Source organism: Ciona robusta, chromosome 4 (genome assembly GCF_009617815.1).
Source record: "Ciona robusta chromosome 4, ASM961781v2".
Lineage (NCBI taxonomy): Eukaryota > Metazoa > Chordata > Ascidiacea > Phlebobranchia > Cionidae > Ciona > Ciona robusta.
In genome coordinates, this window is record NC_143238.1 from 3,271,528 (window position 1) to 3,286,286 (window position 14,759).

Below are 14,759 nucleotides of genomic sequence, written 5' to 3' on the forward strand. Positions count from 1 at the left end.
TTTAAAAAATTTACAATAAAAAGTTTAAAAAATAAACCATAGATAGTATCTATGCATAAACAACTACTCCGATAGTAAATGTAGGTACATTTCTTAGCGCAAATTTTCCGACAGTAAAGTTGCTGGTCGAAATTGTTACATGAAATGATTGTTTTTATTTGTACAAGTAAAACTTTCTAAATGTCATAAATACAGTAAAGAAAAGAAAATAAACGATTAACAGTGTATTTCTGTACTTTTCTTGACAAACTGCAGCTGCTGCGTAAAATCTTAAACCAGAATTAATAAATTAGGCCGCATAACATTCCACCCTGACTTAGTTACCCAATCAATATGTTTATAGCTGCTATGCAATACATCACACAAACGATACAACTTAACGCGATACAATTTTAGAGGTTTGAATTGCGTTATCGGTTTCTGTTGTTGCCTTTGCATTGTGGTTTCGTGTTGCTGAGAACGAAGTGTGAGAATCTTCCTTTGCTGGAACCGATTTACATGTAACAATACTTTTTAACCAAGCACGAAATTTTGAATCCCGTCCACTGTACACTAACACGTTGACGAGGCTGCAATGTTATGATTATGTTAAACGTAAACGATTTTCAGAAGATTTAAAGAAGCAGTAATTATATATGTTTATTTCCAGTGTATAGTAGGTTGGGATGATGGCCCGTGTTCCCAGTAACACAACACACAATTGTATTAGGTTGGGGAAAGATGAGACACCTTTTCATTCTATTTTCTCACATTTAGTGGTTAACAAAATAAATTCAAATAATTATAAAACTATCCTCACGGCTCCCATAGACCGTTGTTAATTGTTAAAAACACGATCAGGATATATTTATATAATCGCCATTGTTGTTGTTGATTTCAAATGACCGCAACAGTCTAGGTCGTCTGACTCAACGGACGTCGGAAATGCAACCGTTACATGACTAAAAAATGTTTTCGATCACTACCAAGCATAAATACGACCTATTTGGTCGGTCATAGGTTGCTCTGCTGGTCAAAACATATGCAAGCTTTCCCACTTTGGTGTCAATAGTTGTTTAAATGAAAACTAAATTAATTTTAAAAAAATGGCATGCAGATAGTCCCGGTTGAGTAAATATACTGATATACCATTTTTTATACTAAAAAGCCGTGCCGATTTTGAGTTATCACTATAGTGAACCAGTGATGTCAGTGATGCTTCTCGCTTAAACATCGATATGAGGCAGAATATCCGACTTGAAAATTATGATAAGCATTTTTTAATTGCACTGGCAAAAGAAATTGTTTCCATATACCATTGTCAGAGATATGGACGCGCTCAAGCGAAAAGCACCCGTGACGTCACTCATTTCAATACAAGTGACAATAGCCCAAATACATAAGATTTTTGAACAAAAAATTGAAATTACACATTTAGCCCACTTAGGGCTACCTGCAGTCCTGCATACCAAATATAAAGTAAACTTTAGTTTTTCTTTAATTTTATACATCATACCTGTTGGACATGCTCATGTAGAATCCAATAACATAAGGCGTTGAAACGTTTTTGCACGAGAAGACATGGGCATAAAACAAAACAAGAATCACGACGACCGGAACTGCCAAGTTTGGATTGTAATTAAACAGTATTTAAAATAAAAATATTAAAAAATGATACAACTGAACGACTTACCTAATGTGACGGTAAACCCAATCTGCATTATAGCAACTGTCTTTATCAATTTTACTTCTTTCTTTTTTAATAAATCTTTGTCCATGCTCTTGGACAAACTGGCAGAGCGTATGAGGCGAATTCGGATTTGGAGTGCCGAAGTAATGGTTAAAATAACCTAAAGTAAAAAAAGTTACATTTTTTACTGTATATATATATTGGTACAATTCAGACTAGTTAGGATTTTAGAATATTTTTGAATCTTTTTACATACCATGAGACAGTATGGTAAAATTGAGAAAACGAAAACTAGTGCAAGTGCTGCACCCGATGAGCTGCTGTTGGTACTACTGTAGTTCCGGATCGACGGCAAGAAGAGATATATTGTGTGGTAGTACGAGTAGGTGTACGTATTTGGAAACCATGCTGAAATTGTGAATAAATTAATAATAAGTATATTGTCGGCTCATAAATGTGTATTATTATTTTATTATTGATATGGTAGGGTGGGGGAAGATGGGACAACTTTTCGTTTAGTTTTCTCTTCCCATTTGGTAGTAAACAAATAACATTCAATGAATTATAAAACCGTATTCTCACGACTTCCACAGGCCGTTGTTAATTGTTTAAACACGATCAGGCTATTTGGATATTATGTGTTAAAAGTGTCCCATCTCCCCTCACCCTACTATATAATACGTGCGCTAAAAAATACCTGGCACGGTAGCAGAAATCACACCCAAAATCCAAGTTAGAACGAGTCCAAACGCTACGTGAGCGTTACTCTGTATTTTGTAATTGATTGGATACGTCACGGCGAAAAGTCGCTGCCCGCTGAAGTATAATAAATGAAATAGTGATGACGTGAAACTCATTATGTAAAACATTCCTCCAATAATTGCTTGAGGGGAATCTTGATACAAAAGCTGTTTCATGTCCAGTTCTTGCGATGTTGAGTTTATCGTCCAGCTGAAGTTGTAAAGTACGACGCCGAAAATTTGGATTCCTGGAACGCAATTAACATTGCATGTAAATATGAATGAATGTAGCTTGCTGTATCCCCGCGTGGATGGAAAATGACATACGGATGTTCTGTTTCACACACCTCGTGCTAGCTTACGCAAGTTACCATGTATGTAACTTTGTTGGTAATTGTTTTGTCTTTAGCTGACATATTAGATGACCCATTAGTGACCACTGATAGGTTCTTATAAATTATTTAGGCTTAATAGTTGTTTTAAGTACGCAGTTAGACCTAGTAGTCACCTGCTAATGAATCGGCTACAGAAAGCGAAGCTTTCATGATGCTGAATTTGTCTTGAATTGAATTCCTGACGTTGTACCAAAACACGAGCGAGTTTCCTATCAAAATCATCGCACCAAGAACAACACAAGCAAATATGAAGAAACCAGCCCCGATCATGCTGCATTCATCGCATTCCACCAAAGTTGTGTTGGAACATACATTGTAAGCTGAATACGAACAAAAACTTGGGAACCCGCATAGGACACTTACATATGCTGTCGCGTTGGTTTGATTTCGTGCTGCTGCTGCTGTGCCGTTTTCAAGGTCATTTATATCAGGTATAGGATAATAATCAATGGGAAGCAGTACCCGATTAGGAATTATGGCATAGCCTAATTCATAAACAACTGAATCATTCCTTCCCCAGTACAGCGACGGTTCAATATATCGCGAATAATTATTTTCCATAATTATTTTCTGTAACGAAAACAATAATAGATTAAAACTACATCCACAAATTATGCTGGTAAGCCTTAGCGCCGCAAGCATTTTAAACGACAATTTCGCACATCGCCTAAACAGCTATTATCTTATTACATGGCCTTCTGATATACCACTTTATAGGTAACTCAATTAAAATGTTTAACCGAATATCTGCTTTCATACATCGATACAAAATACATTTATAATCTTAACTGTTCCAGTATTATTTTTTCATATACATTCTTATCCTTGCATCAAAAGAGTATAGTGTATGTACTATAAATAGACTTGGTGATGACGCAATGTACATCATTTCCGACCTCTCTATAAAAATTTTGCATGAATTTAATTCTTTGTTTGTAAACTTTACACTAAAATTCTGTTCTGTATACCACGCAACTTTATGCCACGGGTGTATTTCCAACACTTGTCATCGTTGCGAAAATCGCCAAGTGCAAGACTTGGATTGTTGGAACCTCTTCTAACTTCAATATTTTCACTTCACTGCCTATATGGCTGATGATCGCTCACTAATATTGGCCTATAAAACGTTCACCAACTACATTTGAATGACTCTTTAGGTTTACGCATTTAACTATTGCGTGAATGGACCACCTAACGTTTAAAAACCTACTTCTCAGTTCTATAGCAATAATATTGGCCTATAAAACGCGCACCAACCACATTTGAATGACCCTTTCATATAGGTTCTCACTATTTAAGTTTAACTCTTGTGTGAATGGACCACTTAACGATTATAAGCTTACTCCGTGTCCGTTGTACAGAACCAATATTTTTTCATACTGAATCTTCTATACTAACTACGACACTCTAATAATCTGCCCTTATCAAATTGTTTAGTGCCTTTAACATGTTGGTGGAAACAAATTTTAACACACATACTAGCACGATAGTGTTTACAATTAGATTTGAATTGCGTCATTATAAAATGACGTAAACTTAATTTGGGCTCTTGTCGGGCGCAAAACTAGTCTGCTAAACTAACACTCGCAAATAAACGTGATATGCGTCACATTTTCCTTTCTGGAGACTGTTCCTTCTTGTCTCAAAAAAGTGCTAGGCAAAATAACTTGCATGCTGTCTACCATTTTTTGTATACATACGCTAATCGAAACCGCGTTATTCTAAAACTGTACTGTTTCTTCGGAACGATCTTCATTGACGTAATTCCATCCGGGCTAATTAGGTCAGGATTTCTTAAGTCTTAGAACTCTAGGAAGCCGTTGTTTGCGTCATATTCTATGCTAAACCTAAACAATCTAACAAAGGCAAGTTTTTGTGCTTGTTGGTAAACTAGCTGGTGCAATAAAACCGTAAGCAGGTTTTATATATAGTAGGGTGGAAGAAGATAGGACACCTTTAGCATATAATGTTTAAATATCCTGATCTTGTTTTTAACAAATATCAACGGTCTATATGGCAGTCGCGAGCATGCGGTTTTACATTCCTCTGACTTTTCTTTGTTTATTAAATGGACGAGAAAATAGAATGAAAAGGTGTCCCATCTTCTCCTACCCTGATACCTATAAACATTTTTGTAGACTTAAGGTGGCTGTACACAGTATCCGGCATGCGAATTCGCTTGCGAAGTCGTATGCAAACCCATTACCGAGTTCCGTATGCGGCATCGAAATCCGGACAAAACAGATAAAACGGACGAATTCCGGATGCTGTGTACAGCCACCTTTACAGATACACAGGACTGTGTTTACACCGTACATTAAAACCCAAATGTTTTACTTTCTTTTTGCACCATGTCACGTTTTCTATGCAGAGTTTCTGACCTTTCAAAATTTAGCTGTGGATACGTCATAAAATCGACTCTAATAATAGTTTATTACGTCATTTTACACGGCACCAAACACAACGTAGACTATGTATATGAATATTATGGGGTGGGGGAGGATGGGACACCATTTCGTTTTATTTTCTTGTCCCATTCGGTAATAAACAAAGAACATTTAAAGAATTATAAAACCATATCTTCACGAATCCCATAGACGGTTGGTAATTGGTTATAATATAACACGGTTAGGATATTTAGATATTATGCGCTAAAGGTGCCCCGTCTTTCCCCACCATATGGGTAAACGACCGAGGTATATATTGTTAATTTCCTCATACTGGTAATATAACATGCGATATATAGTTTTGTGTAAATAATACGATACATTGGCATAACGTACCACTACAACTATTCTATAAAACTGGTTACATCAGAAATAATTTCTGTTGAAAATACACAATGTTATATAAAACACACGGGTACAAAACAGAAAACACCCTACTGCCAAAAGAAAGCGAAAAATCCATATAAGTGACTAGCAGTCGAAGACACTCCTTTTTGTATTTTTCCAATCTGCTCAAGCAGTGCAGATGTGAACGTGGATAAAACATTAGTGGTGTTTGAGAGTTTGGAAAAACATGGACGTTTAAGTATAGCTGAAAAGTTGGATCTTTGCTCGGCTCCGGTCGTCAGAACAGGTTGAACGGTCGTCGTCGTGTGCTGAATACTGAACTTAGAACAGAGTTTGTTCTTGGGTCTATAACCAGTCGGGCAAGCTGACGCGCTTGGACCAGAGATATAAGGTTTACCGGTTGTACTTGCAGGTCCATAGAAACAAACGATGAAGTTTTGTGGGAAAGGGAGTACTGGTCCTTTTACTCTTTTGCATGCCGTAATACTGCAACCAACAGCGTACGATTGCGCCCTTATAATTTGCTTGTATCTTTCACAGTTACCCCAACAAGAATTAGTATTATAAGTATAGCTATTTTTCTGTCTTGTCCACCCGGCAATTGCCTTTACCAAGAGGCTGGAGAAACTTGATCTACTTCCCGATATCGCAATAGTTCGAACTACGCTTGGATATTTCTTTGAACTGTTAATGTAAGCATCGCTGTCATCGTATTCGCACTTTTTGGTGTAATTATCTGCAATTTCAGCAAGCACCGGATCCCAAACCATCTCCAGCATGTTGCTTGCAGTGGGTTCAACTGATCTTCGAATTTCGTTAAGTTTTTCCACCGCTGTTGTAATATCGGCATCTGATAGAACTGCTGTTACAGACTCAGACTTACTAGCGGTCGTTGGTTCGGATAAAGGTAAAGGTTGGACGGTGGTCGTGTACTGAATATTGAAGTTAGAACAGAGTTTGTTCTTAGGTCTATACCCAGTCGGGCAAGCTGACGCGCTTGGACCAGAGATATAAGGTGTAGACCAACCGCTACCTGGCCCATAGTTACAAACGATAAGGTTTCTCGGACCAGAGTTATATGGCCCGGAAACTTCTTTGCATGCGGTAATACTGCAACCAACAGCGTACGTCTCCGCCCATACAATTTGCTTATAGTCATCACAATAACGGGGACAATGATCATTTCTGTAAGTGTAAATGTGTCGCTCGTTTGCCCATCCGGTAATAGCCTCTGTTAGCTGACCAGTGAAATTTAATTGCCATTTGCTCATGACCACAGTAAAACCAATGCTTGAATAGGTGGTAGAATCGCTGACACCGCCGTCAAGTATACATGACCGGCTATAATTATCTGCCATTTCAGCAAGCACCGGATCCCAAATCATCTCCAGCATGTTGCTTGCGGTGGGTTCAACTGATCTTCGAATTTTGTTAAGTTTTTTCACCGCCGTTTTAATATCGGCATCTGATAGAACTGCTGTTACAGGCTCATGCTTACCAGCGGTCGTTGGTTCGGATAAAGTTAAAGGTTGAACGGTCGTGGTGTACTGAATACTGGAGTTTGAACAGAGTTTGTTCTTGGGTCTATAACCAGTCGGGCAAGCTGACGCGCTTGGGCCAGAGATATAAGGCTTACCGGTTGTACTTGCGGGTCCATACAAACAAACGATAAAGTTTTTGGGTTCAGAAGAATATAGTGTTTTTAGTTTTTTGCATGCGGTGATACTACAACCAAGAGCGTACGACTGCGCCCAAATAATTTGCTTGTAGCTTCCACAGTTACCCCAACACTTATTACTGGCATACCTGTAGTGAGATTTATCTCTTCTGGCCAACAACGTAATTGCTTTTGTTAAAATGCTAGAAAAACTTGATTTTCTCATTCCAAATAAGGCGGTATTCCGACCAACGCTTGAATAACCGATAGAACTGCTGATGTAAACATCACTGTCGTCAAGTACGCATTTTTGGGTGTAATTATCTGCGCTTTTAGCAAGCGCAGGGTCCCAAATCATTTCCATCATGTTGCTTGCAGTGGGTTCAACGGATCTTCGTAGCTCATTGTGTTTATCGAGCACCGCTTGGATGTCCGAAGCTGACAGTATTGCTGCTTTGTTAGACTCAGGCTCTGTTGTGCTTGTGGGTTCGGGTGTAGTCGGGGGACTAACTGTAGTGGGGTACGTATTATTAGACTTGGAGCATAGTTTGTTCTCAGGCTCGTATCCGACCGGACAAGATGACGCGCTCGGGCCAGAAATATAAGGTTTTCTCATTAAATCAACTGGTCCGTAGTAACATGCGATGAGGTTTTCAGGACCAGCAAAAAAACCCGGTGCTTTTAAGATTTTGCATGCTGTAATGCTGCAACCTATACCGTGCATCTCTGCCATTACGACTTGCTCATAAGACTTACAGTTTCGAAGTCTGCAAGTACTATTTCTATAAATATAATATGGTTGTTCTGCCGCCCAATGAGTAATTGCTATTGTTAGCAAGCTAGAATATGTTAGATTTTTTTCGTTTGCCAAGGCGTTCATACCAATTTGTGAATAGTCATTTAGAGGTTTCAAAACGAGAAAGCCATTATATTCACACTTTTGTGTAAATTCCCTTGCCACACGAGCAAGCGCTGGATCCCAAGCAACTTCAATCATATTACTTGCAGTGGGCTTAACGGACCTTCGAAACTCGTTGTGCAGGTCGACTGCCGTTTTAATATCCATATCCGATAGCGTTGCTGTTACGGCATTGGGCTCAGTAGCGGTCGTGGGTTCGGTATCTTTTAACCGTGCATTTCCATAACAGAAGCTCATAGTCAGGAAGTAGCACATAGCAACATGTAGTAACTGCATCCTAAGGTTAATTTCGTATCTAAAGAACTTATATGTTCTACCCTAAAAATAAAGATACTGTATTAAATATAGTGTCCTGTGGTGTAAGATGGGACACCTTTGGCACATAACAGACACATATCTTGATCGTGTTTTAAACAATTGACAACAGCCTATGGTTTTAAGGGTATAGGGTTTTATACTTCTTTGAATGTTCTTTGTTTACTATCAACTGAGTCGAGAAAATAAAATGAAAACGTGTCCCCTCTTTCCCCGCCCTACTACTGAAACCCTTTACTATAAAACCGCACATAGACTTTTTTTTCAGTATCTTGTTACATATCATTAACATAGAATTATACAAAATATAACTATGCAGATTCTCAATTTTCTCCTCGTTAAAAAAATAGACCCATTGGTTGTACTGGCACCTTACATATATAAACCAACACAGCATCTAAATGTGAAATCTTTTCCACAATTGTTAAGCTTACGTTACCGTCTGTTAAATTAAACAACTTTGTATAGGAATCATATTCGTTCGAATTTACATTGTCTACGTTACGATACTGCAGCATACAGCTTAGTATGATTCAATAAGTCAATCAACCAGAAAAAACAATGCGGTGCGTACGAATATTTAGGCAGGTACGGATATTCACAGTGTTAATAATGGTGCATAGCATCCATACCAATTGAATATTGTTAATATATTTATATGTACTGGTTTACTGTGCTTCGAGCACAGATATATTTTAAAGGTTATCTCAATTTTACTTACTGCATAAATATTGAATCTTAAACAGCTGTGTTGCGTAACTATTACATAATCATAACTGTTTTTATATAATTGATCAACACATCTTGATTTTTTCTAGCAAGTACAGAAAACTATTTGCCCCGTAATAATTGTCTACACTCTTGTGTTTAATATTACATTTATTGTTTTGCTAAAAAATAGTATTTTCCTAAGTTTTTTAGATCAATCGCTGGAACATTGGTAACAAAAAATAGACAAATCATGGAAAAAACATTAGTAACAAAATTTGGACAGAACATGGACAAACCACGAATAAAACATAGACAAATTTGTACAAAACACCGACAAAGCATGAACAAAACGTTGACAAAACATAAATTGAAAAAACATTGACAGGAAAATAAAAATAAAATAGTAACAATATTTTTAAAGAGCACCAATTAAATAAATGGGCTTTCAAATTTATTTTTTTAAAGAGCCCCAATTAGTTAGATATGCTTATAGAGCTGAATTTTTAAATAGCCCCATATAATTGGATGGCCTTTGAGAAATTTTTTAAAGGGCCCCAATTAATTATAGTTAGATAAGCCCCAAGAGTTAAGATTTTAAAGAGCCCCAATAATTAGATAGGCTCCTATGGTTAAAACGAGCCCCAAATAATTAGATAGACTTCCAGGGTTAAAAAGAGCCTTAAATGTTATACAGAATCCCAATAAATTAGATGGGCTGCTAGAGTTAAGTTTTGAAAAAGACCCACTCGGAGCCCAATTAATGAGATAGGGATCTTTAAAAAAATTAACCGTGGGGGCCTGTTATAATATGGGGGTTCTTTAAAAAAATTAATCGTGGGGACCTAATTCATAAGATGGGCTCCGAATAATTGGGTATGCTCCCAGGCTCTCAGGGTTAAAAGCCCAAAATTAATTAGACAGACTTACAAATAGCGGCTTTCTTACCTTCAGTGTTTCTTCTTTTCCTTGGCATCTGTAGAGGTTTCTTCACCAGCAAAAAACTTCTTTACAAGAGTTAAAGTGTGTACATTCCATTGTTTTCAATTGACAAAATTTATTTTAAGTTAATTTGTAAATGCATAGTTTATTTTAGGGTGGGGAGAGATGTTACACCGTTAGCACATATTCTAATTAATTATCCTGTTCAAGTTTTAAACAATTAATGTTAACAACAACTAATATATATTTTTAGCAGATCCACGACAAGGGCTTCAGAAGTCTAGAAAGTTTAATTTTCCTGAAGCTTGATGTGGCTGGCTTTAAGAAGCTCGAAAAATTTATATTCTAGCACATGTGCATATAGTAATTATAATAGTCCACCGGTAATATACTAATAAGTGGTTTAAGTTTGTCAAGAAAAAAAATTCTTTGTAGAGTCAAGAACATGTTTGCGGGGTTATTTATTATGTATGAAACACATGGTACACAATACAGTAATAAATTTAACACCAGCGTTCTACTTCACACTGTGTGGCTTCATAAAACTTAATTGCAGATTAACTTAAAATTCTAAAGAGCCCCAATTAATTAGGTGGGCTCAGGATTACACTTTTTAAGAGCTCCATTTGATTAGATAGGCTCAGGGTTAATTTTTTTAAAGAGCCCCAATTAGTTATAGATAGGCTCAAGGTTAATTTTTTTAAGAGCCCCAATTGATTAGGTGGGCTCAGGATTATACTTTTTAAGAGCTCCATTTAGTTAGATAGGCTCAGGGTTAATTTGTTTAGGCTCAGGGTTAATTTTTTTTTAAAGAGCTCTAATTAATTAGATACAATTAGGCTTCCACGGTTAAATATTTTAACGAGCCCCACTTAATTAGATAGGCTCCCAGATATCTACTTTCCCAGGCTCCCAGATAACTACTTTCTTACCTTCAGTGTCTCTTTTCTTCACCAGCACGAAAACTTCATTACAAGAGTTAAGAGTGTGTACATCCACATTGTAAGAGTTTGTACGTACATATCCATATGGTTTTTCGTACATCCGTATTGTTTTTTAATTAACAGAATTTATTTTAGGGTGGGGAAACGTTACACCGTTAGCACAATTTATTTTAGGGTGGGGGAGACGTTACACCGTTAGCAGCACAGATCTAATTAAATATCCGGTTTCGAGTTTTAAACAATTAAAAATGTTTCTGTAACAACTAATATCCATTTTCTGTAGATCCATAACAAATGCTTCCGAAGTCGTAGATTGGGCAATTCAAAGTACATTAAAACCAGATAAAATGTTCCTGGAGCTTGATGTGGCTGGCCTGGACAAGCTTGGTAAAGTTCTTTGAAGTAATTTACTAACATCAATTGTGCCTCTAAGTACATGTGCATACAGTAATTATATTAGTCTATTGGTAATATAAATATACTATAATAAGTTTTTAAAGTTTGCCAAGGTTTTTGCAGTTTTAAGAATTTCTTTTGCAGGGTCAAGAAATTTTTTTGGAGGGTTATTTTAAGTATGAAGACTACACATAGTACACAATACAGTAACAAATTTAACACCAGCGTGTAGGTCAAAAAATTTCGTTTTTTTGAAACAGTTAAGTGCCTGGTTTTAACTGAAAAATAATCCAGTTTTATCAATTATGTGGTGTAGAACTTAACTGCAGTTTCAACTTAAAATCCAACACAAATGTAATTTAAAATGTAATTTGTTATGAAAATTAAATTCCTTTTTTCTTCACCGATGGAAATGTTCTTTTACTAATTTAACATTAAATTGTTAGAAGTTCATGACATGTTTGGAAGTGTAGAAGTTCATGACAGGTTTGGAAGTGTATAAAGTGTCGAGGATATCGTTTGTTTTTTTGAACTACAGCATTTTTAATATGAACTACAGCATTTTTAATACGCACAGCTCTTTTGTTGTTATAGTATAAAAACATTTTATTTGTTCATTAATTGCAAACACCAAAATATTGCGAAATATTGGTATAATAAGTAAAATATTAAGTGATGTTTTTTAACGAACAAGCGAGTCTGTATGTTACATGCAAAACCAGCAGAATGTAACATTAATATTTCGCAAAATGGGTCTTCCGGTAATTAACATGTATTGCACAAACATTTGTGCCACAAGGAAGGCATTGTCAAGGTATGGTATTCATAATGTTTATGGCAAGCAAAATCTTGGTACAATAAAGCCTTTACCAAAATAGCCATTTAATTAATGTTTGTTTATTTTACAGCGAAGATTCCAACCACGCCCAGGAGGCTACTTCGCTTGTGGTCGTTGAGGTTTTTTTTTACCAGGACCTCTCGCCAGTAGCCCTAGTTATACCTGGTCCTTGATTCTCTTTAGTTTCACCTTGATTCTTTTTAGTTTCAAAAAGAATCAAGGCCCGCTAGGCAGCAACGATGCCACCCAACGGTTTTAGAAAAGCGAGCGACCGCACAATCACACAACCAAGAACTGCAACCTGGACTGACCGTCTCATAAACTGAACTTACACCTCCCAACACACCATCGTTATACGTGGCTTACCGCGTTAGAAGGCGTACTGTGAGAAATTGACACAGGACACAAGAAATTGGACACGGCAAACACTTCTGACCTGGCATTGGCTGATCCAATGATTTAAGATATGAAAATATAGAAGGGGTGAGCTGTAGCACCTAACCATTTGCAACACATTTGTTTGTATGGAATGTTTAAATGTGAATTTGTGTAAAAGTTTCGAACTGTAAATTCTGAGTCCCCATGGTGTTGGAAAGTGTAGCCAGAGCCCCAATTGATTAGATAGGCTCTAGGGTTAAACTTTTTAAAGAGCCCCAATTAATTAGATAGGCTCAGGATTAAACTTTTTAAAGAGCCCCAATTGATTAGGTGGGCTCAGGATTAAACTTTTTAAAGAGCCCCAATTGATTAGGTGGGCTCAGGATTAAACTTTTTAAAGAGCCCCAATTGATTAGATAGGCTCAGGCTTAAACTTTTTAAAGAGCCCCAATTCATTAGATAGGCTCAGGCTTAAACTTTTTAAAGAGCCCCAATTGATTAGATAGGCTCAGGGTTAAACTTTTTAAAGAGCCCCAATTGATTAGATAGGCTCAGGCTTAAACTTTTTTAAGAGCCCCAATTGATTAGATAGGCTCAGAAGAGCCCCAATTGATTAGATAGGCTCAGGGTTAAACTTTTTAAAGAGCCCCAATTGATTAGATAGGCTCAGGGTTAAACTTTTTTAAAGAGCCCCAATTAGTTAGATAGGCTCAGGGTTAAACTTTTTAAAGAGCCCCAATTAGTTAGATAGGCTCAGGGTTAAACTTTTTTAAAGAGCCCCAATTAGTTAGATAGGCTCAGGGTTAAACTTTTTTAAAGAGCCCCAATTAGTTAGATAGGCTCAGGGTTAAACTTTTTTAAAGAGCCCCAATTAGTTAGATAGGCTCAGGGTTAAACTTTTTTTTAGGCTCAGAGTTGAACTTTTTAAAGAGCCCCAATTGATTAGATAGGCTCAGAGTTGAACTTTTTAAAGAGCCCCAATTGATTAGATAGGCTCAGAGTTGAACTTTTTAAAGAGCCCCAATTGATTAGATAGGCTCAGGGTTGAACTTTTTAAAGAGCCCCAATTGATTAGATAGGCTCAGGGTTGAACTTTTTTATAGAGCCCCAATTGGTTAGATAGGCTCAGGGTTGAACTTTTTAGAGCCCCAATTGATTAGATAGGCTCAGGGTTGAACTTTTTTATAGAGCCCCAATTGATTAGATAGGCTCAGGGTTGAACTTTTTAGAGCCCCAATTGATTAGATAGGCTCAGGGTTGAACATTTTAAAGAGCCCCAATTGATTAGATAGGCTCAGAGTTGAACTTTTTAAAGAGCCCCAAGTGATCAGATTGAACTTTTTAAAGAGCCCCAATTGATTAGATAGGCTCAGGGTTGAACTTTTTTAAAGAGCCCCAATTGATTAGATCGGCTCAGGGTTGAACTTTTTAGAGCCCCAATTGATTAGATAGGCTCAGGGTTGAACTTTTTAAAGAGCCCCAAGTGATTAGATTGAACTTTTTATAGAGCCCCAAGTGATTAGATTGAACTTTTTATAGAGCCCCAATTGGTTAGATAGGCTAAGGGTTGAACTTTTTAGAGCTCCAATTCATTAGATAGGCTCAGGGTTGAACTTTTTTAAAGAGCCCCAATTGATTAGATAGGCTCAGGGTTGAACTTTTTTAAAGAGCCCCAATTGATTAGATAGGCTCAGGGTTAAACTTTTTTATAGAGCCCCAATTGGTTAGATAGGCTCAGGGTTAAACTTTTTTATAGAGCCCCAATTGATTAGATAGGCTCAGGGTTAAACTTTTTTATAGAGCCCCAATTGATTAGATAGGCTCAGGGTTGAACTTTTTTATAGAGCCCCAATTGATTAGATAGGCTCAGGGTTAAACTTTTTAAAGAGCCCCAATTGATTAGATAGGCTCAGGGTTAAACTTTTTAAAGAGCCCCAATTGATTAGATAGGCTCAGGGTTGAACTTTTTAAAGAGCCCCAATTGATTAGATAGGCTCAGGGTTGAACTTTTTAAAGAGCCCCAATTAATTAGATAGGCTCAGGGTTGAACTTTTTAAAGAGCC

General features: G+C 37.0%; 2 protein-coding genes across 2 annotated transcripts; both read right to left on the minus strand.

Moving 5' to 3' along the window:
* Positions 1 to 140: 140 nt before the first annotated feature.
* On the minus strand, positions 141 to 4,046 carry LOC149736678 (uncharacterized). The gene is made up of 6 exons (XM_089877311.1): positions 2,918 to 4,046; positions 2,367 to 2,657; positions 1,926 to 2,077; positions 1,673 to 1,829; positions 1,496 to 1,598; positions 141 to 569 (listed from the first exon to the last, which is right to left on the minus strand). The coding sequence occupies exons 1-6, from the start codon at positions 3,444 to 3,446 to the stop codon at positions 377 to 379; spliced, it is 1,425 nt and encodes a 474-aa protein (XP_089733437.1). The 5' UTR covers positions 3,447 to 4,046; the 3' UTR covers positions 141 to 376.
* A 1,172-nt stretch (positions 4,047 to 5,218) lies between these two features.
* LOC149736679 (uncharacterized) lies at positions 5,219 to 8,477 on the minus strand. Its single transcript, XM_089876044.1, has one exon. The coding sequence runs from the start codon at positions 8,449 to 8,451 to the stop codon at positions 5,686 to 5,688; it is 2,766 nt and encodes a 921-aa protein (XP_089732170.1). The 5' UTR covers positions 8,452 to 8,477; the 3' UTR covers positions 5,219 to 5,685.
* Positions 8,478 to 14,759: the final 6,282 nt, after the last annotated feature.

Coding starts and splice junctions, on each gene's coding strand:
- LOC149736678 (XM_089877311.1), bottom strand. CDS start 3,446: ATGCTTGCGGCGCTAAGGCTTACCAGCATAATTTGTGGATGTAGTTTT. Junction 2,658..2,917: donor TGTAGCCGATTCATTAGCAG/GTGACTACTAGG, acceptor ATTGCGTTCCAG/GAATCCAAATTTTCGGCGTC. Junction 1,830..1,925: donor TTTTACCATACTGTCTCATG/GTATGTAAAAAG, acceptor TTTTTACTTTAG/GTTATTTTAACCATTACTTC.
- LOC149736679 (XM_089876044.1), bottom strand. CDS start 8,451: ATGCAGTTACTACATGTTGCTATGTGCTACTTCCTGACTATGAGCTTC.